Source organism: Podarcis liolepis (genome assembly GCF_965112155.1).
Source record: "Podarcis liolepis genome assembly, chromosome: 5".
Taxonomy (NCBI): Eukaryota; Metazoa; Chordata; class Lepidosauria; order Squamata; family Lacertidae; genus Podarcis; species Podarcis liolepis.
In genome coordinates, this window is record NC_139556.1 from 102,342,393 (window position 1) to 102,369,740 (window position 27,348).

General features: G+C 46.8%; 1 protein-coding gene across 8 annotated transcripts in view; it reads left to right on the plus strand.

Moving 5' to 3' along the window:
• The window catches only part of IL1RAP (interleukin 1 receptor accessory protein), a 102,389-nt gene that overhangs the window by 47,106 nt on the left and 27,935 nt on the right, over positions 1-27,348 (plus strand). For all 8 annotated transcript variants that reach the window (XM_083504145.1, XM_083504144.1, XM_083504140.1 and 5 more), the window contains 8 exons: positions 4,799-5,084; positions 7,128-7,320; positions 10,771-10,936; positions 14,789-14,860; positions 17,121-17,250; positions 21,191-21,339; positions 22,985-23,134; positions 26,926-27,069. In XM_083504145.1, the coding sequence (XP_083360271.1) occupies positions 4,799-5,084; positions 7,128-7,320; positions 10,771-10,936; positions 14,789-14,860; positions 17,121-17,250; positions 21,191-21,339; positions 22,985-23,134; positions 26,926-27,069 (1,290 nt within the window). The remainder of the gene's footprint in view (positions 1-4,798; positions 5,085-7,127; positions 7,321-10,770; positions 10,937-14,788; positions 14,861-17,120; positions 17,251-21,190; positions 21,340-22,984; positions 23,135-26,925; positions 27,070-27,348) is intronic.

The window sequence follows — 27,348 nt, forward strand, 5'->3', positions numbered from 1 at the left end:
CATATGTCAGGAGTGCTCTGATGGTGTTTCCTGCTTGGCAGGGGGTTGGACTCGATGGCCCTTGCGGTCTCTTCCAACTCTAGGATTCTATGATTCTATGACTAGATTAAAATATACCTAATTGCTATAGACTTCCCTTTTCTATATATAAATGCAACGCAATTAGAAATATTATATTAATTTTTTTTATAAATCCCCCTAGACCCCCCACTTCCCTTCACCCATGTGTGATCTCAATATATATTTTTTAACTTCTTCCATCTTGTTTTTGTAGTTTAATAATTATTCAGTTGATTCTTTTATTATTTCCTTGCTTACCCCTGCACGTTTTACACATTATCTATTAATATTCCAGTTCTGGAACCATATTTGTTCATATATTCCTTCACTCCATCCCACTCTTTAATTATTCTCTGATGTGAATGGCCTCTAATGATTGCCGTCAAAAAATGTCTTCCTTTACGCAACAGCAGCGGCCAGAATATTGATCACAAAGAATTGGAAGGGGGAGAAAAGACCATCATTATTAGAATGGCGAAGCAAGCTCTGTGAGTTTGTGGAAATGGCAAAATTGATTGTCGGAAACATTTTCATTGGATCATAAAAGTTGGAGGGAACCACGAGGGTCATCTAGTCCAACCCCCTGCAACGCAGGAATCTTTTGCCCGATGTGGGGCTTGAACCCCTGACTCTGAGGTTAAGAGTCTCATGCTCTACTGACCGAACTATCCCTCTTTGTGCATTTTGTTCTTAGAAATAAATAAAATTCTGATGCAAAAGTTGCTGTAGGCTGACCGTATCTCTCTTTTGTGACTTGAGTATGCAAGGGTTGAACTACCAAGGGCCCATCTCATCTAGATTTGAATGAAAATAGAAAAGTGTAGGATTATACAGTCATACCTCGGGTTGAAGTAGCTTCAGGATGAATATTTTCAGGTTGCGCTTGTCAGCATCGCCCTTGAGCCAGTGCCACCAACTGGACTCATACACTTCAGCCCCGACTGGGCTAGGCGAGCTGGGTAGCACTTCCAGAGACCACCTTCTGCACAGGAACAGGTCAAAGTGCTGTGGACTCACAGCTTAGAGTTGTGAGCACCGGATTCACTCCAACAAGAAGCCATTTGTCGCACAGCAGAGTATAGCAGAGCATAAACGACTCGGAGAGCAGCTCTATAGAATATCTTCTTTATTCTATCTACAGCTATAATACACAACTATGTACAGAGCTAAATGAGGTCTAAACGAAAATGCTGAACTGTACTGAGTGTCTGCAGCTGCTCTTAGCAGCAACCTTATCTATACACACGATCTCTCTCTAACACTCAGTCTCTCTCTCTCTCTCTTTGATGTGAGGCTGGAGCGGAATAAGTAGAGAGCAGAAACTGCCCCCTCCTCTCTGGAGAATCAGCAGAGAACACCAGCAGATTCTTGGATATGGGAGGGGTGAAATCTCCTCAGCGCTTCGTAGCGACCCGGAAGTAACTGAGTGTGTTACTTCTGGATTTCGCCACTCGCGCATGCGCAGACGCTCAAATGAATGTTCCTTCAGTCTCCTTACATTTCCAACATTTATTATCATGCAAATGGTATATTTTTGCGAGCTTGACTGGGGTCATGTACCACCTGTATATCATTTTCATAATGTTTTCTTTCAAGGCATTACATGCCGTAAACTTCACACCGGTGGTCCATAACCTTTCCCAGTCAGCAAACATAATGTTGTACCCAATGTCCTGCGCCCATTTTATCATGGCTGATTTAACTGTTTCATCTTGAGTATTCCATTTTAGCAACAAGTTATACATTTTTGACAATACCTTAGTCTTGGGTTCTAACAATTCCGTTTCTAGTTTCGATTTTTCCACCTGGAATCCTATCTTTTTATCCAAATTAAAAACCTCTTTAATCTGAGCATAATGTAACCAATCTCGCACTTTATCCTTTAATTTCTCCAAACTCTGCAACCTCCAAGTGTCTCCAACTTTTTCAATTATTTCCCAATATTTCGGCCATTCGGCCTCCATACTGAGTCTTTTCCGAGCCTTGGCCTCCATTGGTGACAACCACCTTGGGGTCTTATTTTCTAGTAAGTCTTTGTATTTTGTCCAGACATTAAATATTGCTTTCCTAACAATATGGTTCTTAAAAGCTTTATGAATCTTTACCTTGTCGTACCACAAATAAGCATGCCATCCAAAAGCATTATTAAACCCTTCCAGATCCAGGACATCAGTGTTCTCAAGAAGTAACCAATCTTTCATCCAGCAGAAAGCTGCAGCTTCATAATATAACCTTAAGTCCGGCAGGGCAACCCCCCCTCTTTCCTTTGCATCAGTTTGTATTTTAAATTTTATTCTGGGCTTTTTGCCCTGCCAGACAAACTTAGAAATATCTCTCTGCCACTTTCCAAAACATTCCACCCGCTCTGTAGCGACCCGGAAGTAACTGAGTGTGTTACTTCTGTATTTCGCCACTCGCGCATGCGCAGACGCTCAAAATGATGTCATGTGCATGCGTGGAAGCGGTGAATTGCAACCCACGGACGTGTGGACGTGGGTTGCGCTCGCTTCAGGTTGCGAACAGGGCTGCGGAATGGATCCCATTCGCATCCAGAGGTACCACTGTACATGGTGTGACAAAAGCAGGCAGAAAAATGTGCCCCCCCTTTCTTATAACTGTAGAATTTGTGGGCATCCACAATGAAACACCCAACAGTTGGGAGATTCAGGACAGAGTCAAGAACTGCACGGACTTTATTTTATTCTCTGAATCCTTCTTCAGTTCTCCCATTTGGTAACAAGATTAGACCCTGCGCTATTCTGAACTGGGAGCTCCGTGAATGGCGTTGTGCCCCAGATCCATACCTCTGCAAGATAAGACTTATTAACATGTAAATTGAGAATCCCAGGAGGGAGAGACAGGCCGGACGAATGCATAAATATGCTCCGCGAGTGTGACAGACAACATTCAGCCACGGTAAATTAGACGTGGAATTAAATCTACAACCAGCGACTGCCGACGGACGTCTTGCCGGATCTCAGAACGATTCCTGCTGTTCCACAGTGTCCAAATTCACGATCTGACTTTATGTTGATTTCTGGGAGATGTTTGGACAAAGTCCTTCACCCAAAGGCTCTTGCATATGAATATAGCAATCTGGGGATGCTAGATTATTTTGCAGATTGGAAAATCGGTTTAGCAATGCAAATCTGAGGATGGGGCAGTTATAAGGATGGAGGGAAATAAGAATTGGGTTCTAAACAGCATTTCTGCCCAGGAAAGTGTGCAGAATCTTTTTTGACCTGCATCTTTTTCAATCATTTTGTTTCCTTCCCCCGACATATGGCCGTTTTATACCCCTCAGCAAGTGGCCAGTTCTCTGTACCACTTGGCTTAAACCATTTTGATTTTGTAATGGGTAAGGTGTTTCAGCTAACAGTCGAATGCTGTTTGAGCCCTCTGCCTCAGTGCCCTTCCTGCACTTACATAGTCGATAAATTAAATGCAGTTTTATAAAACCATTTTGTGTAATAAAATTTGCACACTGGTGGATTGCTTAAGAAAAAAACTGTCAAAGCGCCTTAGAGTAAGCAAAAACAATAAGGTTCAAGGAGAAAAAATACAACAGTATTTTAAATATTTTCCTGTAGGACTAATTGCAGTCATTAACAGTTGTCAACAGGTTGACCATACCCATTGAGTCAATCACCCATCTCCTAAAACCCCACCCCACCCTCCCACTATATATATATCGGTCTGGTGGCTTCTGTTTCAGTGTATCTGAAGAAGTGTGCATGCACACAAAAGCTTATACCCAAAACATACTTAGCTGGCCTCTAAGGTGCTACTGGACAATTTTTAAATTTTATTTATTTCGACTGCGTCAGACCAACACGGCTCCTGCAATTTATTTCAAGAGTATTTTAAAACATCCTGAAGTTAAAATACAAAAACTGATTAGCGTTGGGCAGTTGAGCATGAGACTCTTAACCTCAGGGTAATAGGTTTGAGCCCCATGTTGGGCAAAAGATTCTTGTGTTTCAGGGGGTTGGACTAGATGACCCTCATGGTCCCCTCCAACTCTAAAATTCTATGATTCTATACTTCAGCTTTCTAATCATGTAAAGGGGCAAGAAAGAACCCTGCGCCCAGTCATCTTCATGGAATGGTCCTGAATATTGCATAATAAAAAATATTATATATAGATAGATAGATAGATATAGATATAGATATAGATATAGATATAGATATAGATATAGATATAGATATAGATATAGATATAGATATAGATATAGATATATAGTTTTTATTGTTAAAATAATTCAGCATTAATACACACATATTGCGAATATACAAGCATACAAACATACATTTCATACAATCCTTTAAAATGTTCAAACATACCTACACTCAGTCCCACAGATAATTCCTTTTCCCATCACCATCCACCACCCGTCACCCCACCTTTGTGTTAGACTTCCAATCTACTCAATTGCAGTTTCTTTCCACTTCTTTTACTTTCTTTCACACACCTTTAACCTAATTTCATGCTTCTTTTTCTATTACACATTGTTATCCATCTTATTTAGTATTCCAGTATTTAAAACGGAACTTGTTTATTCTAATAGGAGTTCTGATTTTTCGATATGGTTTTGCAAGTATCCTTTTAAAAAATTACATTTTTAACCCAGCAATTTGGCAAGCAGCATTCTTTCCCCGTTTACCTTCACAACAATCCTGTGAGGTAGGTTAGGCCAAGAGCCGGTGACTGCAAATTTCTCTCCCTGTCCCCCCCAAGAGCGCTGCGACGACTGGGGCGTGGACACCATGAAGCACAAGCCGGTCTACAACGGGGAGCCGGCCAAAATCAAGTGTCCTCTCTTTGAAGCCTTCCTGAAGTACAACTACAGCACCGCCCACTCCGCGGGCCTCACCCTGATCTGGTACTGGATTGGGCGAGGCCAGGACATCGAGGAGCCCATCAATTTCCGCCTCCCCGACAACCACATCAGCAAGGAGAAGGACACCCTCTGGTTCCGCCCCGCTCTGCTCAACGACACCGGAAACTACACCTGCATGCTCAGGTAAGGAAGCTGATGGAGAGGGGGCCCTGCTTGTAGGGAGGGGTTTTAAGGTTGGAAGAACGAGGGTGTTTGGGTCATCCGATCATCTGTCTTGCCCTTTTCCATGATTGTGTTCTGCTTGAGAGGAAATTGTCGTTTAGTCGTGTCCGCCTCTTCATGACCCCACGGACCAGAGCATGCCAAGCACTCCTGTCTTCCACTGCCTTCCGCAGCTTGGTCAGACTCATGCTGGTAGCTTCGACAACACTGTCCCACCATCTTGTCCTCTGTCGTCCCCTTCTCCTTGCGCCCTCCATCTTTCCCAACATCAGGGTCTTTTCCAGGGAATCTTCTCTTCTCATGAGGTGGCCAAAGTCTTGGAGCCTCAGCTTCAGGATCTGTCCTTCCAGTGAGCACTCAGGGCTGATTTCCTTCAGAATGGAGAGGTTTGATCTTCTTAGAAACATAGAATCATAGAGTTGGAATAGACCACAAGGGCCATCAAGTCCAACCCCCTGCCAAGCAGGAAACACCATCAGAGCACTCCTGACATATGGTTGTCAAGCCTCTGCTTAAAGACCTCCAAAGGAGGAGACTCCACCACACTCCTTGGCAGCAAATTCCACTGTCAAACAGCTCTTACTGTCAGGAAGTTCTTCCTAATGTTGAGGTGGAATCTTCTTTCTTGTAGTTTGGATCCATTGCTCCGTGTCCGCTTGTCTGGAGCAGCAGAAAACAACCTTTCTCCCTCCTCTATGTGACATCCTTTTATATATTTGAGCATGGCTATCATATCACCCCTTAACCTCCTCTTCTCCAGGCTAAACATGCCCAGCTCCCTTAGCCGTTCCTCATAAGGCATCGTTTCCAGGCCTTTGACCATTTTGGTTGCCCTCCTCTGGACACGTTCCAGTTTGTCAGTGTCCTTCTTGAATTGTGGTGCCCAGAACTGGACACAGTACTCCAGGTGAGGTCTGACCAGAGACTCTCAAGAGTCTCCTCCAGCACCAGAATTCAAAAGCATCAATTCTTCGGCGATCAGCCTTCTTGATGGTCCAGCTCTCACTTCCATACATCACTACTGGGAAAACCAGAGCTTGAACTATACGGACCTTTGTTGGCAAGGTGATGTCTCTGCTTTTTAAGATGCTGTCTAGGTTTGTCATTGCTTTTCTCCCAAGGAGCAGGCGTCTTTTAATTTCGTGGCTGCTGTCACCATCTGCAGTTATCATGGAGCCCAAGAAAGTAAAATCTCTCACTGCCTCCATTTCTTCCCCTTCTATTTGCCAGGAGGTGATGGGCCCAGATGGGAGGAATAGTGGCAGATATAAATATGAAGAAGCAAACAAATATTTATTGGTTTGTTTAGCTTGCAGATTACTTTGTATTTCAAGGAATCTCCACGCTGTTTACAAATCTCAGTAAATACACACGCACACACAGAGTATATATACATATGTATCTGTATGTGTATATATATGTGTGTGTTTGTGCGTATATATATATATATATATATATATATATATATATATATATATACTGTATGTGATAATGAGTACAAATTCCACATTCAGTACAGCTGCTGCTGCAAATAATCATAACTATACATTTTTAGCAACTTAATTGCAGTTATAAATCTCTGAGAAAAAATGCACATAAAATAAGCGAAAGCAAATTGCATGCAGGAGAAAAGTACATCAAGGTAGAATGCCAGGATAAAATATAATTATAATATAGGTCTAAAAAGAAAATTGCCAACAGAAAGAAAGCTCTCATGAGTCAAATTGGGAATTCACGAATTATTCTTTCAACCACCTTCTCTCTTTGCACCCACCACACCCCACGGGTTGGACCAAATGACCCTTTGGGTCTCTTCCAATGCTACAGTTTTTTAAAATTCTATCTCATCACTGCAACCTCTCAGTTCCCACTTCAATAAAACATTAAAATGTTCAACAGTTACATGCAAGAAAGATATTCGGGTGACTGGTGAGTCCTTTTGTATTTTGAGTGTGAACCTTGTGGTCAAAACCTTGAAATCTATTTTTTCTCCTTTCCATGCAGAAACACCACCTACTGCAGCAAAGTCGCTTTCCCGCTGGAAGTCGTTGACAAAGACCCCGGTTCCTGCGTCAGCCAGGCCATCAGGCCGGAAGAAGTCCTCATGTACCTGGACTACACGAACAAGAACCTCACCTGCCCGGATGTGGAAGGGTTTTATCCAGCTGGGACCAAGCCAAAGGTCTCGTGGTATATGGTAAGCTCTGAAGCCCGGGGCTGGAGGCTTCATTTTGCAGAGGGTTTTGATTGTATGCATTTGCAAGTTTATGAAGCTCTGCACAAGCGAATTGGCAAGGCAGCTGCAGCAATGGCTTGCTTCTGCAAAAGGGTCTGGGAGAATGTGATGCTAACATCCAATACCAAGATGAAGGTCTATCAGGCCTGCACGTTGAGCACGCTGATTTATGGAAGTGAGTCATGGGCAACTCACAGCTTCCAGGAGTGACGCCTCAGTGCCTTCCACGTGGACTGTGTCACAAGGATTTTGGGAATCTGATTCCAAACAAACATTCCCAGCATGTTTGCACTTCTGTCTCAGTGACGTCTAGGTAAGGTAAAGGTAAAGGACCCCTGGATGGTTAAGTCCAGTCAAAGGCGACTATGGAGTTGTGGCGCTCATCTCGCTTTATTGGCCGAGGGAGCCAGCGTTTGTCCACAGACACCTTTCTGGGTCATGTGGCCAGCAGGACTAAACCGCTTCTGGCGCAACAGGAGACCGTGATGGAAACCAGAGTGCACAGAAACACCGTCTACCTTCCCGCCATAGCGGTACCTATTTATCTACCTCCACTGGTGTGCTTTTGAACTGCTGGGCTGGCAGGAGCTGGGACAGAGCAGTGGGAGCTCACCCCATTGCGGGGATTCGAACCGCTGACCTTCTGATCGGCAAGCCCAAAAGGCCACTGCCCCCTTGGTTACATAAACTCATTCCCAGAGCCCCTGACCCAGTAAGAATCATATACTTCTTATAGTGCTGGCAGGGACCACAAGAGTCATCTAGTTCAACTCCCTGCAAGGCAGGAATCCTTTAGCCCAACTTGGGACTCTAACCCACAACCCTGAGATTGAGTCTCATGCTCTATGGATTGAGCATTTTTCAGAATAGTGGTTTTCACAACCCACTAAGGAAGACAGTAGCCCAACAGAACTCAAAGCAGTAACAATGAATTGCACATTTGTTCAAAATCCAATTAAAACTATTTCCTCTAAGTGAGTGAACAAAATTGAGGGCCTTGATCCTGCGATCCCAGGCGTTTACTAATAATTGGATATCTTGTGACAACTCGGAATCATACATACAAACATGTCTGACCCAAGGAAATTGATTTGAAAGTGATAAGAGCAGTAAAACTTCAAATGCAAAGCGAGGAATGTGTTTCTCTCCAGGCTCTCGCCTGGTCAGTTGCATGTAAGCCATTCATGCACTTGGAAGGGGCCACAACCCCTTTGTCCCCCAGCGGTTCTGCGAGGCAAGAAGCAGGTGGTGTGCTTTTCTCCCCTCTACTTCCAGAGACCCCGCCCACTTTGCATCCTATTTTAGGGGCTCTCTAATGACCTTTGTGGATCACGAAATACATTCCAGGTTTTGCAATCCACTCTGGAGTTTGGGAGGGGTTCAAAACTGCATGCAATTCCGCAGTTCCCTTATCTATTCCAAAACGGCCCTTGTCTGTAGCTCATTGAGTAGCAGAAGTGCATTAAAGCATGAAAAAAAAGGAGAGAGAAAAATATTCTTAAATGTGGATTAGGTGCAGAAGCCACTTATGTTTCAGAATTCTGCAGGTGGAATTTTGTTAGATGCAGTTTTGAATCCCGGCAAATTGAGAGCTTTGCTCATCCTTCGCTCTGTGGGTCAGCTTCTGAGGGGAGGGCATTCTCCCCACCCCCCCCACCTCCCTGAGACCAAACACTCTTCACACTCAGATGCCCTCTCTGTGGAAATGCAATTCATGGCTCCAGCAGCGGAGCTGGAAGACTCCTGTCCCTTTGATCAATACCCCTTTTCTTCTGGGCTAAGAAGAATCGCCTTTATTTGGCTGCAGGAGCTAGTCCATTAAAATTCAGATCCCGACCGTCAATTAGCAAAATGAAACCGAACCCTCTCTGGAAATAATTTTTTTGCAGATGGTAGATTGCTCGTCCCCGCTAATAAGACTTCGTCAGAAATGGTATATTGCCACTGTCTCCCCTTGCCATGTGGAGGTGGACGTGATCTGGAAAGGGGCCACAGAGGAATAATTGCTGCAAAATTGTGGATTGCCAACCTTCTGTGATCAGGAAGTTGGTTCACCTGAGCTATTCCCTTCCTCCCTTCTTGACTCCCTCCAAAGGAACCATAATAAGAGGTATGGCACATGAAGGAAGTGGCTTAGCTCAGCTGCCAAACACAGAAGCCTCGGATTTTTACCGCACAGCAACTCTGTTTCTGCCTCCCAGCCATCGTGCCATTTGAGAATATGTTGGGCACCTTGACAATTGACGCTTTCTCTCCTCTAGTCCCTTAACACTAGAACTCCTGGACATGCAATGAACCTCAGAAGACTCAGAGAAGATGAAAGAAAATCCTTCACAGAGTGTGCAGTTAAACTGTGGAACTCCATCCTGCAGGAATGTTGACGACCAACAAAAATGGCTTTGAAAGAGGATTTGACAAATTTGTGGATGAGTCTAAGGTTATTGAAGCCTACTGGCCCTGATGGATTTGCTCTGCCTCCACAGTCCTTCACAGTTCTCTGAATTTCGCAGTGCAGTGCTCCAACCAGAAATATATTTTAAAATGTTTTTTTTGGGGGGGAGGGTGTGTGTGCAAAATTATATGGAAGTGCATGCTTGCCAAAATGCATTATACTACTTGCCAACCCCCCCCCCCATGTTTAGAGCAATGTCCACCAAAATGCTTCAAACTTTAGTGAGGTTGTTTATTTTTTTCTAATTGCAAAAAAATTGCAATGTGAAGATGTGAGGAACGGAATCTAAGATTGGAAGAAGAGGAATGAAAATAGATTCCTGTCCATTCCTATGTGCAGTGAAAAACCCACATGTGTGATTGTCACATCTGGTGATTCCCATCTGGAGTTGCAGATTAATTTTAGCGTGTGCCTTTTCCTGTTCTTGCTCATTTCAAAAGGCAGAGAGAAATTCTCAGGAAATCACAATTACAGAGTATGCAAAGAACATAGCAAGCATGAGAACGTAAGAAGAGTCCTGCTGGATCAGGCCCATGGCCCATCTAGTCCCAATCTTGCTGTGTCTGAATTGTTGGTGGTTGTTTAGTCGTTTAGTCGTGTCTGACTCTTCATGACCCCCTGGACCAGAGCACGCCAGGCATTCCTGTCTTCCACTGCCTCCCGCACTTTGGTCAAACATCTGGTTGGGTAACATCAGGAAAGGATGCTGAACTAGTCACACTCTTCTTATATTCTTAGTTTTCGTAGTTTTGGTAGCAAAATGTTACAAATGGGGATGACAGCTTCTGAAATCCTGAGATTCCAGCTAGGGGCTGCCCGGTGTTGAGCGAGCGCTGCTTCCGGGTCCTGGGTACCAACCTTCCTCTTCTCGGAGGATGTCCATCTTGTGTGCTTAGCAGATGTGCCTTTTCTGCATGCAGAGGCTGTGAGTGAATGTGCCTTATCCCCGTTTCCTGCAGAACTGCAAACTCATGGATAATTTCAACGAGCGATACCCTAGAGGCATCAACCTGACCTTTGGCTTTGTCCGTGAGGCGTACCAGGCCGACTACACCTGTGTCGTGAGCTACAAGGAGAACGGCCGGGATTTCAACCTCACACGGACTTTGAGGGTCAAGGTGGTAGGTAAGGAGAATCGAGGGACAAGGGGAGGCAGGGGGCATCAATTGAGGTATTATTGATGTGCATCTGGTTTCTAGCTCATAAAGCTCTGGACGACTCAGGCCCAAGCTATCACATTTCCTCATATGAACCTGCCTGGGCTCTGAGATCTTCAGAGGAGGCCCTTCTCTCAGCCCTGCCACCCTCACAGGGATGCTTGGTGAGAACATAGTGAGAGGGCCTTCTTGGTGGTGGCTGCTCCCAGGCAACTTTGGAACTCCCTGCCTAGGGAAGTTAATTATTGTTGTTGTTGTTGTTTGTTTATTTATTTATACCCCACCCTTCTGGCTGGGTTTCTCCAGCTGCTCTGGGCGGCTTCCCATGGAATATTAAAATAAAAGAACCTATTAAACATTTAAAAAGGGCTGCCTTCAGATGTCTTCTAATTGTTTGGTAGTTCGTTTTTCTCTTTGACATCTGGTGGGAGGGCGTTCCACAGGGCGGGCGCCACCACCGAGAAGGCCCTCTGCCTGGTTCCCTGTGACTTCACTTCTTGCAGGGAAGGAACTGCCAGAAGGCCTTCAGAGCTGGACCTCAGTGTCCAGGCAGAACAATGGGGGTGGAGACGCTCCTTCAGGTCTACTGGGCTGAGGCCATTTAGGGCTTTCAAAGTCAGCACCAACACTTTGAATTGTGCTTGGAAATGTACTGGGAGCCAATGTAGGTCTTTCAAGACCGGTGTTATGTGGTCCCAGCGGCCACTCCCAGTCCCCAGTCTAGCTGCTGCATTCCGGATTAGTTGTAGTTTCCGGGTCACCTTCAAAGGTAGCCCCACGAAGAGCACATTGCAGTAGTCCATGTGGGAGATAACTAGAGCATGCACCACTCTGGTAAGACAGTCTGTGGGCAGGGAGGGTCTCATCCTGCATACTAGATGGAGCTGGTAGACAGCTGCCCTGGACACAGAATTGACCTGTGCCTGTGGAGGGCGTTCCACAGGGCAGGTGCCACTACCGAGAAGGCCCTCTGCCTGGTTTCCTGTAACTTGGCTTCTCACAGCGAGGGAACTGCCAGAAGGCCCTCGACGCTGGACCTTAGTTAGGGTGGTTCCCTCCTTGCTGTCCTCCCTTCTGACAGGCCTTTGGGAACTGACTTATTTTGTCACCTACCCATCCCTTAGTTAAACCTAGATTGTAAATTTTGGAAAAACAAGACAAAAGCAGAAAGCATTGCTTAAAAATAAAGTTTCCTAAGAAAATAACCCACATTTTGAGCTGCTGGGGTGGGATTTGTGTCCTGGTGTCCTCTCTTGGAAGCACCTTCTCCCTCCTCCACTGCCCCCTCAGCTCAAGAGTGCTTTGCTCTGTCACGAGGAGAGCAGGCTTGTCAAATCCATGTCATTACAAATATCTGCTTCATCCGAGCCCTGAAGCATGACAGGATGCTTAAAAACACCTGCGCTTTGCAGAGGTTGCAATTTTTGCAGAGTGAGCTGGGCCACATTCAAAAACTTCCATGATAAAGGAGGGAAAGCATTATGGGCAATATCTGGTGCGGAACTAACTTCTTCCACCGCTGCAGGAATTTAAGCACTTTCCTGCTGCTTCCCAGATCTGTTCTGGGGGGTTCAGGGAACCCCCAGAAGAGATTTGGGGGGGTGTACATGATGGGGAGAGGAGGGGAGGTTCCCGTGCACAGCCACAAATCCTTGCGCTGACAAGATAGTTGGATTCCACTCTATTTCATAGAATTGTAGAGTTGGAAGGAACCCAAGGGACAGCGGCAGAGCTAGCCGCTCAGCCCCCCGGAGCAGCGCACATGCCGGGCACCCAGGGGAGCGATTGGCGTGGCAATTGGTGCCCATTGGGGCGATTGGCGTGACGATCGGTGTCCAGGGGGGCGATCGGCGCGGTGATCACCGCCCAAAAGGGATTTTGTCACCCCCCTCATGGATGCCACCCAGGACACCCTGCCCCCACTGCCCCCTTCCTATGCCCCTGCCAAGGGACATCTACTGTATTTTTCGCTCCATAAGACGCACGGTTTTCCTCCTAAAAAGTAAGGGGAAATGTCTGTGCGTCTTATGGAGCGAATGTGTGTTCCCTGGCAGTGGCGGAGCTGGGGACTTTGGTTCCCGAAGCAGCAGAGGCGTGGCATGTCGCCTGTGCAAGCGTCCTAATGGCGGTGCCCGTGCAAGCGTCCCCCGCCCATGCGAGGGGGTGGGGAGAAGAAAGCCGGGGGAGACGACTTTAGAACACTCTTTGGAGTTCCCTCCATCCGAGGGGCAATGTGACTTTCATGAGAGCAGCCGGGAGCCACCGCGTGGAGGGGAATATTTCTCCCTTGCACGCTCTGTCAAATTGGGACAGGGAGCTTTCTCTTGCTTTCCTCCTCTAAAAAGTAGGTGGGTCTTATGGAGCAAAAAATACGCTAGTTGAACCCCCTGCAGCGCACGACTCGCAGCTGAAGAATCCAACCTCTGCTCAACAGCCTCCATGGAAGGAGATTCCACCTCCTTCCAAGGGAATCTGTTCCACTGTGGAGCACTTCTTGCCCTCAGAAAGTTCATTCAGATGTTGCAGGATACTGGGAGACATGAGCTGCCTCAGGCAGTTCTCAGTGTTTTCTGAGTTACTGCCTGCCAGAGCCATTCGTGGTGGGCTGATGCCTGAGTGTATCTCAAAGACAGCACTGAGGCTCATGGCTGGAGGGCCTAGCGATTCTTCCCTTGGGGCACAGAATCCAGCCTTTGCTCCAAGCGGCTCCTTCAAGGTCTGCAGAAACTCAAGAAGTACATTTTCATTTTCCCGCGAAGAAACCCATGCCAAACTTTCCCCTTCGTTCCATCCCATTCTACGACTCGGGCCCCAAGCACTTGAGAGGCTGCCTTCTTCCCTAGGGACCCTCTTGGGTGCTGAGATTGATGGAAGGGGCCCTCTTGGGAGCCCTCAGAGGTTTGGGGTGAAGGTGACTCAGGGGAGAGGGCTTTCTCCGTGGCAGCCCCAAAGCTGTGGGACTTCCTCTCCACAGTCGCCTTCATTGCACGACTTCCAGAAGATGCTGAAGACCTGACTTCTGACACGGGAGCTGCATGTTTTCAGAACCCACCTTTTGCTTGGTTTATGTATTTTTAATACAGTATTGTTTTTTGATGCCGTAACCTTCCCTAGCGTGAAGGGCAAGTAAATGTGTGTGCGTCTTATGGAGTGAATGCAGGCTGCGCAGCTATCCCAGAAGCCAGAACAGCAAGAGGGATCACTGCTTTCGTCTCCGCTCCTCCACATGCAGCTGCTGGGTGACCTTGGACCAGTCACACTTCTCTGAAGTCTCTCAGCCTCACTCACCTCACAGAGTGTTTGTTGTGGGGAGGAAGGGAAAGGAGAATGTTAGCCGCTTTGAGACTCCTTCGGGTAGTGATAAAGGGGGATATCAAATCCAAACTACTACTACTACTACTACTACTACTACTACTACTACTACTCTTCTTCTTCTTCTTCTTCTTCTTCTTCTTCTTCTTCTTCTTCTTCTTCTTCTTCTTCTTCTAGCTTCCATTCTCTCCAGCTCTGAGAAAACAACAGGCACAGGTACCGTATTTTTTGCTCTATAAGACTCACTTTTTCCCTCCTAAAAAGTAAGGGGAAATGTGTGTGCGTCTTATGGAGCGAATGCAGGCTGCGCAGCTATCCCAGAAGCCAGAACAGCAAGACGGATCACTGCTTTCACTGCGCAGCGATCCCTCTTGTTGTTCTGGCTTCTGAGGTTCAGAATATTTTTTTTCTTGTTTTCCTCCTCCAAAAACTAGGTGCGTCTTATGGTCTGGTGCGTCTTATAGAGTGAAAAATACGGTAAATAATCATGATCCTATTCTGTCGGCAGGGCCTCCAGACAAGGCAACGGTTCCGACGATCATCTCTCCAAATAAGCAAGTCGGTTATGAACTCACACCAGGTAAGGTCTGCCAGCAGCTGCCCGTCCTCTCAGTCCGAAATCTGCCAGTTGAAATGTGTGTCTTCTGCATGTTTGAACCAAGGCGTTGACTGCGGAGAAGCTTTCAAATCGCTTCTGGCTTGACTGCGCTGCTTAGGAAGCTGCCTTGGACGGAGTCAGGCATTAGAATTGTAAAATGATTCTACAGTTGATTCCCCTCTGCAGAGTGGAAGGTGAAGTGAAGGTGGAGCCACCACATTGGAGGAAAAATTCCAGCCGGGTGATGTGGTCCCATGGTGTCAAACTCCTCAGTGTGGCCCTGGGCGGCCATGACATTCACTCTGTGTGATCTGCCTTGTGATTTCATCTCAGCTGAGGCGACGGTTCCCCAGCTGTGATTTCAGCTCGTGGAAGCTAGCCGGTGCATAATAATAATAATAATAATAATAATAATAATAATAATAATAATAATAATTTATTATTTATACCCCAGCCACTCTGGGCGGCTTCCAACTGAATATTAAGAACAATACAGCATCAGACATTAAAAACTTCCCTAAACAGTTGTCTTTTAAAAGTAAAATAGTTGTTTATTGCCTTGACATCTGCTGGGAGGGCGTTCCACAGGCCAGATGCCGCTACTGAGAAGGCCCTCTGTCTGGCTCCCTGTAACCTCACTTCTCTCAGGGAGGGAACCGCCAGAAGGCCCTCAGTGCTGGACCTCAGTGTCTGGGCTGAACGATGGGGGTGGAGATGCTCCTTCAGGTCTACTGGACAGAGGCTGTTTAGGGCTTTCAAGGTCAGCACCAACACTTTGAATTGTGCTCGGAAATGTACTGGGAGCCAATGAAGATCTTTCAGGACCAGTGTATATAGTCTCGTCGGCCACTCCCAGTCACCAGTCTAGCTGCTGCATTCTGGATTACAATGGTACCTCGGGTTAAGTACTTAATTCATTCTAGAGGTCCATTCTTAACCTGAAACTGTTCTTAACCTGAAGCACCACTTTAGCTCATGGGGCCTCCCGCTGCTGCACGATTTCTGTTCTCATCCTGAAGTAAAGTTCTTAACCTGAAGCACTATTTCTGGATTAGCGAAGTCTGTAACCTGAAGCGAATGTAACCCGAGATACCACTGTAATTGCAGTTTCCGAGTCACCTTCAAAGGTAGCCCCATGTAGAGTGCACTGCAGTAGTCCAAGTGGGAGATAACCTAGCCTAGCATCCCACCTTTGTCACCAGTGAGGTATAGGTGGGTTCCCATGAGGCAAGACACAGCGATAACAGCAAGAACCTCTATTGAACTACGTAACTGGGAAACAGGGGCAGAGCAACTGCTTATATCAGTGATGGCCACACTTGGGACTACAACTCCCATGATCCCTAGCTAACAGGACCAGTGGTCAGGGATGATGGGAATTGTAGTCCCAAAACAGCTGAAGGGCCAAGTTTAGCGATCACTGGCTTATATACACTCCTGAAAGCCTGGGCCACTCCCACTCCCAACGTGATTGGCTGTCTAAACTTCCAAGCTGCGAATCAGGAGTTCAATGGGGCCAATGGCAGAGGCCCAAATCCTGAAATGTGACTGAACATCATGTATCGAATCAGAGCGCGACCCCAGAGGGTCATGGAGTCCAGCCCCCTTGCAATGTAGGAACCTCAGATGCAATGGAGGATGGAGCAACAAATCTAAATGTTACCTTTATATGGTGGGCTCAATTCTGCTCCCTAAATTGTGGGGATGTTGTGGGTAACAGGAGAGGATCTATTGATTACTATTATCCTTCCTAACTTGCGCTAGCAAGCATCTTCATATAGCAGAGTGCATTCCCCTATTACACAGCAAGAATTTGGTTGCAGACTCGTTAGACTCTCTTAAGATAATAAGCAATTCAGTCTGGCTTCCCCAGATTGGGATACGTTCTATTATCCCTGGTAAGACCCCTTTGATCCCTCCTAAAAGAATAAAGACACCACAGTCTTATTCATAGGTGACAAAATGTACCTCTGGGTTATTTGTGGGGCATAGGTCCGGCCCCCCACAAGGTCTGAGGGACGGTGGACCGGCCTACGGTTGCAAAAGGTTGCTGAGCCCTGATCTAGGGCAACCCAGGTCTGCCCCTATCCTGCGGCAGACAAATCCGCCCAGATCATTGGCCCAGTCCAGTTTGGGACCTGGGGTTTGTCCAGAAAGGGCGCACACAGCCCTAATGGCCTCTCATGAATGCTCTTCATATTAGTGCATTGAACATGGTTGTTCTTAACTTTGCGCATGCCAGGAGAAGCGCTGGAGATCCGTTGCGAGGTCCAGTTCATGTTCCTGAAGGACTCTCTGCAAGAGGTGTGGTGGACAGTGGACGGGAAGAGGCTAGAGGACGTCACTGACCTGAAGTTCAACATCACACTGACGTGAGCGCAAAGGATTTCCCCGTTGTCTGAAACGGGGAGACAGTTTAGTCCAGGGCGAAGGGGGAGATGGAAATCCTTAGCAGGGGCTGAAGGAGGCACAATGGAGACGTCTGTACGGTAGGTGGTGGTGGGGCTTGGGCAAATATCAGTGACTTGCTAGAAAAGAGGGGCTATATAGGAAGACCCCCCTTTCCTTCAGCTGCATCTTAAAGACCTCGCTCCTTTCAGTACTTGTGTGTGTGTATTGCTATTTAATCGTATTTATTATTACTATTAATTGTATTTCTATACTGCCCTATACCCACAGGCCTCAGGGCAGTTCACAGGATAAAATCAGAATATAAAACCATTATCAAAATAAAAGCAGCAGCAACCCTGTTGTTGTTGTTTAGTCGTTTAGTCGTGTCCGCCTCTTTGTGACCCCCTGGACCAGAGCACGCCAGGCACTCCTGTCTTCCACTGCCTCCCGCAGTTTGGTCAAACTCATGTTCGTAGCTTCGAGAACACTGTCCAACCATTTCGTCCTCTGTCGTCCCCTTCTCCTTGTGCCCTCCATCTTTCCCAACATCAGGGTCTTTTCCAGGGAGCCTTCTCTTCTCATGAGGTGGCCAAAGTCTTGGAGCCTCAGCTTCAGGATCTGTCCTTCCAGTGAGCACTCAGGGCTGATTTCCTTCAGAATGGAGAGGTTTGATCTTCTAGCAGCAACCCAGTGACCCCTTTTTGTTCCCATTTGAGAAAATCCTAAGAAATTGATTGTGGGGCGGGGTGAAAACCTCCATGGATAAATATGAAGTTCCCATAGACAGAGTCTGATTACAGGTCCATCTGCTTGTTTGTTTGTTTCATTTACCTATATATCCCACCCTTTTCTCAGCCCCCACCCCACAATTCACACTACTCTGAATTTTGTGATGCAGTAGGCCGACTAGAAATAGATCTACAAATGTGTTTGTTAGGAGGGAAAGCGTGTGCATAAAAACATATAGGTAAGCAAATGCATCATGCCAATAATACTGCTAATAATAATAGTAATAATAATAGTAGTAGTAGTAGTAATAATAATAATAATAATAATAATAATAATAATAATAATAATAATAATGTACTGCTAATGATGATGAAGATGATGTTTGGAGCAATGTCCACTTAAATGTGTCAAACTTTAGTGTGGTCTTTTTTAAAATAATAATAATAATAATAATTGCAAGCCAACGTGAAGATGTGAGGAACGGAATCTAAGACTGAAAGAAGAGGAATGAAAATAGATTCCTGTCCATCCCTATGTGCAGTGAAAAACCCACATGTGTGATCGTCACATCTGGTGATTCCCATCTGGAGTTCCAGATTAATTTTAGCATGTGCCTTTTCCTGCTCTTGCTCCTTTCAAAAGGCGGAGAGAAATTCTCAGGAGATCACAATTACGGAGTATGCAAAGAACATAACAAGCATGAGAACGTAAGAAGAGTCCTGCTGGGTCAGGCCCATGGCCCATCTAATCCCAGTCTGAATAGACACTCCCAGTGGGACCCCTCCCCCAAACAGGATTCAGGCCCGAGAGCCCTCTCCCCTCCTGAGGTTTCCGGAAACTGGGATTCAGAAGTGTTGCTGCTTGCGACTGTAAAGGCAGAGCAGAGCCACCTTGCCTACTCGCAACCCATAACCCCTCTCCTCCTCCATGATTTTTTCTAATCCTCTTTCAAAGCCATCCAAATTGGCAGCCGCCACTTTCTCCGGTGGGAGGGAGTTCCACAGATTAACCATGCACTGCACAGAGAAGGGCTGGCGTTTCTCTGGAAAGGGCTCTTGTTCCGGGGTTCCTGCTTGCAGTGCCATATGGTCCCCCTTGTTGGAAAATGCCCTAGGGGTGCCTGCAAGCCGCCGGAACTCCGAGCATCCTCCGGGACGCGCAGCTCTGGAAAAGGCATCTCCCTTCTCTTCCAGTGCGCTTCTAGCGACATAGATCCTAATGATATGTGCACACTAGGCTTCTGGCAGAACACAGCAAGAAGCGTGAGACATTGCAGAGCTAATCTACTATTTATTTACACACTATGTACAGGCAAAAGTGGTTATGAGCGGTGGACTCGTAATCTCGTGAACCGGGTTCAATTCCCTGCTCCTCCACCTGCAGCTGCTGGGTGACCTTGGGCCAGTCACACTTCTCTGAAGTCTCTCAGCCCCACTCACCTCACAGAGTGTTTGTTGTGGGGGAGGAAGGGAAAGGAGGATGTGAGCCACTTTGAGACTCCTTCGGGTAGTAATAAAGCAGGATATCAAATCCAAACTCCTCTTCCTCCTCCTCCTCCTCCTCCTCCTCCTCCTCCTCCTCCTCTTCTTCCTCCTCCTCCTCCACCTCATCTTCTAATAGCTTCCATTCTCTCCAGCTCCGAGAGAACAACAGGCACAAGTAAGAGTGAAAATACATTACAGTGGTCCCTCAGGTTAAGAACTTAATTTGTTCCGGAGGTCCGTTCTTAACCTGAAACTGTTCTTAACCTGAAGCACCACTTTAGCTAATAGGGTCTCCTGCTGCCACTGCACGATTTCTGTTCTCATCCTGAAGCAAAGTTCTTAACCCAAGGTACTATTTCTGGGTTAGCGGAGTCTTTAACCTAAAGCGTATGTAACCTGAAGCGTCTGTAACCCAAGGTACCACTGTACAAAGTACATACAGCGGAAGAGGTAAGACTGTCTTCCGTTTCCCACACAGGCATGTGATTTGCACCAATCGCAAATGCAGCGCCGGAGGAGTGAAATTGCTAGCACCCCTTTGACCTCCTCCAGCAGGCTCTTCTGGGGTTCTTCCCTTAGGGATGGTGGTCCCTGTGGATATTTTCACCGCCTCCCATTACAAGAATCTCCTGATGTTTTCAGAAAGGAGGGGCAGAGACTGCTCTTCACTTCTTCCACTCCTGCCCGACTCTGTGTAGAGTCTCTGTGTTATCTATGTAGAGATTAGATGGCTGAGTGAGAGCTGTAACCCTCATGCAAGCCAGTACCTCTTTAGTGTTTAGTTTGCAGTAGCTGTTAGAAATAAAAGAAGTTATGCTTCACGGCTTTCTTCCGTGTTGTTCATACTCTGCTGAGGTTGGTGCTCACAATGGACAGTTGTCGATTCAGTGCACTTAGACCTGCTTTCCAGGAGTGGAAGGTCTCTGGAAGTGCTCCAGTCACCTAGCCCAGTCGGGGCAGAACTGAAGGAATGGGTTTCCCAAATCTAAAACTGACTGTGCAGTCAGTCTGAAACGGGCCCCCAAAATCCCCATTTTTCCTTCTTCAAAGGATCCATTAGCTAAAATCCATTAGCCTGAGCTGTGTAGCACAAACCCAGCTGTATAAACAAAGACCTCTCCCTTATCAGTCCATGAAGGCTGGTAATGATGGATGGCCTTGTCAGTTCCGAGTGGAGCAGGGATGGCACATCTGGGTCTTATCTTACATCCTGGCCACACTGACACACAAACCTTGTCAGGTCTGTCAAGGGACCCGGGAATGGCGCCAGGAGTGCTCTTAGAGTTGGTGGCCTTCTTGCCCCAAGATAAGAGTACTGGAACAGGAACATCTCTTTATGGTCATGGATGTCAACTTACGTGTATAAGCTGACGTGGCTGGATTCCTGGGGAAGGGGGGAGAGGGTCTCGGGAGGATATATATACTGCATGAAATTTCTCATTTCTTTGGACTTGCTGTGAACTGACCACGCAAGGGCTTTCTGCTATCTGGGGAGCAGAATAAACTCTTTCTCTGAATCAACCTCGGTGTCATTTGACTTCCTTTCTCCCTCCCGGGAGCAACGCAGACCCCACCAGTCGGTAAAGTCTAATAAGGCTACAGAACCAGTTGTTGAGCCCGGCCGTTGGCATCGGCTCAAAGGTGTACCTACAGTCCCTTGGCATCTCAAAGAGCTTCTGAGCTCAGACCTCTCTTCTTCTTTCCCCAGGGAGATCCCCTCCAGCCTTGGAGAGATGACCATTGTGAAGACTCTGGTCGTGCCCAAGGTCACGGAGAGGGACCTGAAGCGAAACTACACCTGCTGCGCGCAGAACCTGAAGGGGACTGTTCACCAGGAGGCCATGGTGAAGATGAAAGGTAAGGGCCTTCTCGGTGGCTGCTCCCAGACGTTGGAGCTCCCTTCCTAGAGGAGCCAGACAGGCTCCTTCCCTGTTTCCCTCCTTGTTTCCTCTTCCTTCCAGCAAAGACTCTTTTATCCCATCAGAACTGGCTTTTGACAGCACTGCGCTGTTTTTATGACCTTCATTGTAATAGCTTTGGTGTGTGGTTTTTTTAAATATATATATATATATAGAGAGAGAGAGAGAGAGAGAGAGAGAGTTTAAATTTTGGGCAGTGGATGCAAAACAAAATAAAATAGGAGTGAAAGGATTGTGGAGGAGATAAAAGTATGATGCAGCATAGAAGGGTAACTACACACAACCTAACACAAACCAGTGGAAACATCCAGATTCCCAGTCTTGCAGAGAACATGAGAAAAACCAGTAGCTAGCAAACTGGAAAGGCCCATCGCTGAAATCTGAAAAAAGGTGTTTGCTTATTTCTAGCAAGTGAATTGGGGGGGGGGGCTAAAATGGGGGTAACAGCACTAAAGAAGAAGGGTGGGAAGTCATCTTTTAAATTGTGTCTTAAGTTTGATGTTCATTTGTTTTTTAAAAACCTTGAAATTCAATAAAAATTACTTAGCCAAAAAAGGATTCCCTTAGAGCAGTGGTGTCCAAACTTTTTTCAAAGAGGGCCAGATGTGATGAAGTTGAGGGCTGTCCAAAGTGATGAAGTTGAGGGCTGTCTAATATACACACAATAATTACCAAAATAATTACCGTATTTTTCGCTCTATAGGACGCACTTTTCCTCCTCCAAAAATGAAGGGGAAATGTGTGTGCATCCTATGGAGCGAATGCAGGCTCCTTGGCTTCAGCGGTAGCAACGCGAAGCCTCCGGAGCGCAGAGGGAGAGCTCCCCCCGCGCTCTGGAGGCTTCGTGTTGCTTTCGCTGAAGCCGCCTGAAGCCCCCTGAGCGCAGGGAACTCCCACTGTGCTCCGGGGGGCTTCAGGCAGCTATCCGCAAGCCTTCGGAGCGCAGCAGGAGTTCCCACCGTGCTCCAAAGGCTTGCGGATAGACTCCTGAAGCCTGGAGAGCGAGAGGGGTGGGTGCGCCTCTCTGCGCAGCGCCCCTTCAGCAAAGTGGGAGGAGAAATGGAAGGGGCTCCGTTCCTCCTTCCGCTTCGCTGAAGGGGCGCTGAGCAGAGAGGGGAAGAATTTTTTTTCCTGTTCTCCCCCTCCTATGGTCCGGTGTCCAGTGCGTCCTATAGAGCGAGAAATACGGTATACGTTTTTTATCAGTCTTCTGAGAAAAATACAAGACCTTGTGCAAAGCCACAGAGAATCCATTGAAACCAGACATTATAGGTTGGATAGTTTGTAAGTCTGTGGCTTTGCACAAGGTCTCAGAAGTTTGATAAAGAATGTATAATTATTTTGGTAATTACTGTGTGCATATTAGTCACCAACGTGTCACATGAGTCGTACTGCCTTAGAGTCTAGGCTACCTTTTAACAATGCCCCCCCCCCCTGTATTTATTTTGTCCCTTTGTTTTATATAAGCCTCCTTGAGTCGTGGTCTGGGGAAAGGACGGGCTAGAAGTAAATCTGATGATAATTAATGATGATGATGATCCACAGCGAATGCCCCCCCTTTCCTCTTCCCCTGACCCCCACAGTCCCTGTGCCCAGGTACACGGTGGAGCTGGTCTGCGGCTTGGGGGCCACCATCGTCCTGGTGGTTCTCCTGACCCTCGTCTACCACTTCTACTGGCTAGAAATGGTCCTCTTCTACCGGGCTCATTTTGGGACGGACGAAACCATCTTAGGTAAGGGCCGTTGCTGGAGGTGTTCGTTTATTCTTGGTTTTTAATAATTTTTTCTTACATTTTACAATTTAACATTCAACACATTTATCATATGTAAGAAAATACAATAAAACAAAACTCCCCCCAGCCCATGACTTCCCTCAACTGCCCCTTCTGGTTCTTTAACTATTTGCTACTTTTGCTTCATTTTGTCTTATTTTCCATCTTTTAGCTACTCTTGTCAGGCTTCTGGAGAGCGGCTTTCTCTCTCCCTTTGCCTGTGGATAAGCAGAACGAAGCAAAAATAGTCCCTTACCATTTAAAGAGATTTTAATGACCACAGCGAAAGAACAGAGAGTCCATTCTCAAAGTCAAGGTGCTCCCAATTAAGTTTTACAGCCACTTCCCTCCAAGTCACCCTTCTCACTTCTTCGCCTTGCAACCTGATCTCACAAGCACTTTGCTTTCTGGGCTGCCACCTTATCTGCCCTCCTTGACTTGATTTCTAGTTCTTCTTCTCCCAGCTGTTCACCACACAGTTCTTCCCAACTTTGGACTTCTGAACTATGCCCCTCTGCCAACCACTGTTCCAAATCTATACAGTGGTACCTTGGTTCTCAAACTTAATCTGTTCCAGAAGTGTGTTCCAAAACCGAGGCACGCTTTCCCACAGAAAGTAATGCAAAATGGATTAATCCATTCCAGACTTTTAAAAACAACCCCGAAAACGCAATTTAACATGAATTTTACTCTCTAACGAGACCAGTGATCCATAAAATGAAAGCAGTGAACAATGTACAGTCATACCTCATGTTACGTTTGCTTCAGGTTGTGCATTTTCAGGTTGTGTCCTGCGGCAACCCGAAAGTACCGGAAAGGGTTACTTCCGGGTTTCACTGCTCACGCATGCGCAGACACGCAAAATGATGTCACACGCATGTGCAGAAGTGGTGAATCACGACCCGCGTGTGCACAGACGCGGGTTGCGTTCTTTTCCGGAACGGATCCCATTCGCAACCAGAGGTACCACTGTACTGCAGTCACACAATCAATCAATCAACAGCTGAACTGGGTTCCACACAGTCACAAAAACAAGAAAAACACAAAATAAATAGCAAAAACAGACAGACCTCCGTGTAACACTCAAATCGGAAGCATAACACTCAAAACGGGCCACGTTCGACTTCTGGAAAAAGTTCACAAACTGGAACACTGACTTCCGGGTTTGCAGTGTTTGGGTTCCAGGTTGTTTGAGTACCAAGGCGTTTGAGAACCAAGGTACCACTGTACTGTCCCACTGCTCCTGGGAAGGTTCAGGATCCTGATCCGGGGGGGGGGGGAGGCTCCCACCATTCCTCCCCACATGGTCCCTGACAACTCTGAACTCAGAACTCCCAAAGTGCTTCATGGATGCAGAGTCTTATTTTTCTAAGTCTTTTAATGGTTAAACTTTGCTGCTGATTATTATTATTATTATTTTGCAATGCTTTTTGGACATTAACTTGTTATTTTCATTACATTGTTTTGTACCATTGTTGCATGCCTCTTGGAGTACTTTGTGAAGCATTTCATTAATCGCGGTAATTTTCCCCCAGTGGCGCCCGAGAAGGCAAAACGCAACTGCAACATTAAAGCCTTCAATCTGTACAGAGCCAAATAAGCCCATTAAATACGTGTGTGATTAAATAAACAAATACATTTTAAGCTCGCCTTAAGAGTCGCGGCTGAATGTGGCGGATTATGATAATGTCAGAAAGGGCAGAAAGTCTAATTGCTCCTTCTGCCTCTCTGCATTCTCCCCATCTCTTGCAAGAGCCAGGGGCTTTCCTCCGGGCTAGAACTTTAGAATTAAAGGCCACAGGGCTGCCTCTAGCAACCACATAGACCTAGTCAGCCTTCCCCCTTTGGCGGCCTGAAAGCCTCAGTCCCTCTTTGGAGATGTCCTCTTGCAGATCGAGAATAATAATAATAATAATAATAATAATAATAATGGTAAGTAAGCAAGTACAGCTGCAGGGAGCAGGAATGAATAGACAGCTCTCCAAACGGAGTGATATAGAAAGCAGAGTCCCCCAAGGACCAGGATCGGGGCCTGTGCTTTTAAACGGTTCATAAACAAGAGAGGCAGCGTTGGGTAGTGGTTAGAGTGTCCTGCGAGACCAGGGTTCGAGTCACCAACTCACACTCCTTGGTGAAAAAACTGGGTTATAAATGCAATAAGCCAACAGACAGACAAAGAATAAGCAATCTGGAGTCAGCATTGAGCCATGAGGCAGCCAGGTTTGCCGATAACGCTAAATTCTCCAGGGCCGTTGGAACAAAATGAGCTTGAGCTTGAAAAGGAGCAACGTGGATGGTAAACGTGGATGGTAAATCCTTCAAAAGAGGATTGGGCAAATTCATGGAGGGAGGAGAGGGCAGCCGATGGCTCCAAGCTGCAATGACTCTGCTCTGCCTCTATAGTTGGAGTCAGCGATGCTTCTGAATCCCAGTTGCCGGAAACCACAGGAGGAAAGAGGGCTCTTGGGCTCAGATCCTACTTGTGGGTTTCCTTTCAGGGACATCTGGTTGTGAGAACAGGACTGTGGACCACCATCATTCTGCCTGGACACTGAGGTCCAGCTCCGAGGGCCTTCTGGTGGTTCCCTCGCTGAGAGAAGCCAAGTTACAGGGAACCAGGCAGAGGGCCTTCTCGGTAGTGGCACCCGCCCTGTGGAACGCCCTCCCACCAGCTGTCAAAGAGAAAAACAACCACCAGACTTTTAGAAGACATCTGAAGGCAGCCCTGTTTAGGGAAGCTTTTAATGTTTAATAGGATATTGTATTTTAGTGTTCTGTTGGAAGCTGCCCAGAGTGGCTGGGGGGGACCCAGCTAGATGGACAGGGTATAATAATAATAATAGTAATAATAATAATAATAATAATAATAATAATAATAATAATAATAATAATAGTAAATTAATTTATTTATTTGGCCTGATCCAGCTGCCAGGCTCTTCTGACGTTGCTGTGGAACCTCCAGCTCCAGAGACAGTCTATCTGCATTCCAAGGTTTTTCCGGGCATTTGGCCCCTGTGGGAACCAGGGTGCTGGTTTAGATGGGGCCCCTTTGGCCTGTTATCCATCAGTAATAATAATAATAATTTATTATTTGTACCCCGCCCATCTGGCTGGATTTCCCCAGCCACTCTGGGCGGCTTCCACAAATACCACAAATACACTAATATGTCATACATTAAAAACTTCTTTGAACAGGGCTGCCTTAAGATGTCTTCTGAATGTCAGGTAGTTGTTCTTCCCTTTGACATCTGATGGGAGGGCGTTCCACAGGGAGGGCGCCACCACCGAGAAGGCCCTCTGCCTGGTTCCCTGTAGCTTTGCTTCTCGTAATGAGGGAACTGCCACAAGACCCTCGGAGCTGGACCTCAGTGTCCGGGCAGAAGGATGGGGGTGGAGACGCTCCTTCAGGTCTACTGGGCGGAGGCCGTTTAGGGCTTTCAAGGTCAACACCAACGCTTTGAATTGTGCTCGGAAACGTACTCTTCTTATGAGGTTCCTTTGAATGAGTTGCAAGCTGAGTGCTTTTTCAGGCTCTGCGTTGGAAGGGAGCAATAGTGTCGAGAGGCAGAAAGCCCCCCTTTTCCTGACTTCTCTGCCCCCGCCCCAGCAGGGCCTTTGCTCTCCTCCTGGCACGGGGGCAGAGGAGCCAGAAGCCGATGTACCCGCAGCTACTCCGAACTAACCAAAGCCTATTCCCCCCCCCCTTTTCTTTTCCTCGTCTGCTCGCTTCCCTCTCCGACTGGGGCCGTCAGACGGGAAAGAGTATGACATTTATGTGTCCTACGCGAGGAACGCCGAGGAGGAAGAGTTTGTGCTGCTGACGTTGAGAGGGGTTCTGGAGAACGAGTTTGGCTACAAGCTGTGCATTTTTGACAGAGACAGCCTCCCCGGGGGAAGTAAGTATCTCTGGAGCGTTCAGAGCAGCCGAGAGCAGCAGGCTTTCTTGCTTTCGCACAAACCGCACACCCACAGACACACACACACACACACACACAGCCCTTCGGCAAAGAGAGCAAACCGCCACGCTTAGCAAAGGCAGCTCCGGCAGCCCTTGCGGTTAACGTTGGGTTTGAAAGCAGCTTGCCACAAGTTTCTTAAAGAAGTCCCCACTGTTATTTTTTTGTCTCCCTCTTCAAGGAGGGGGGTATTTTGCTCCCATTCCCAGAACCTTCAGG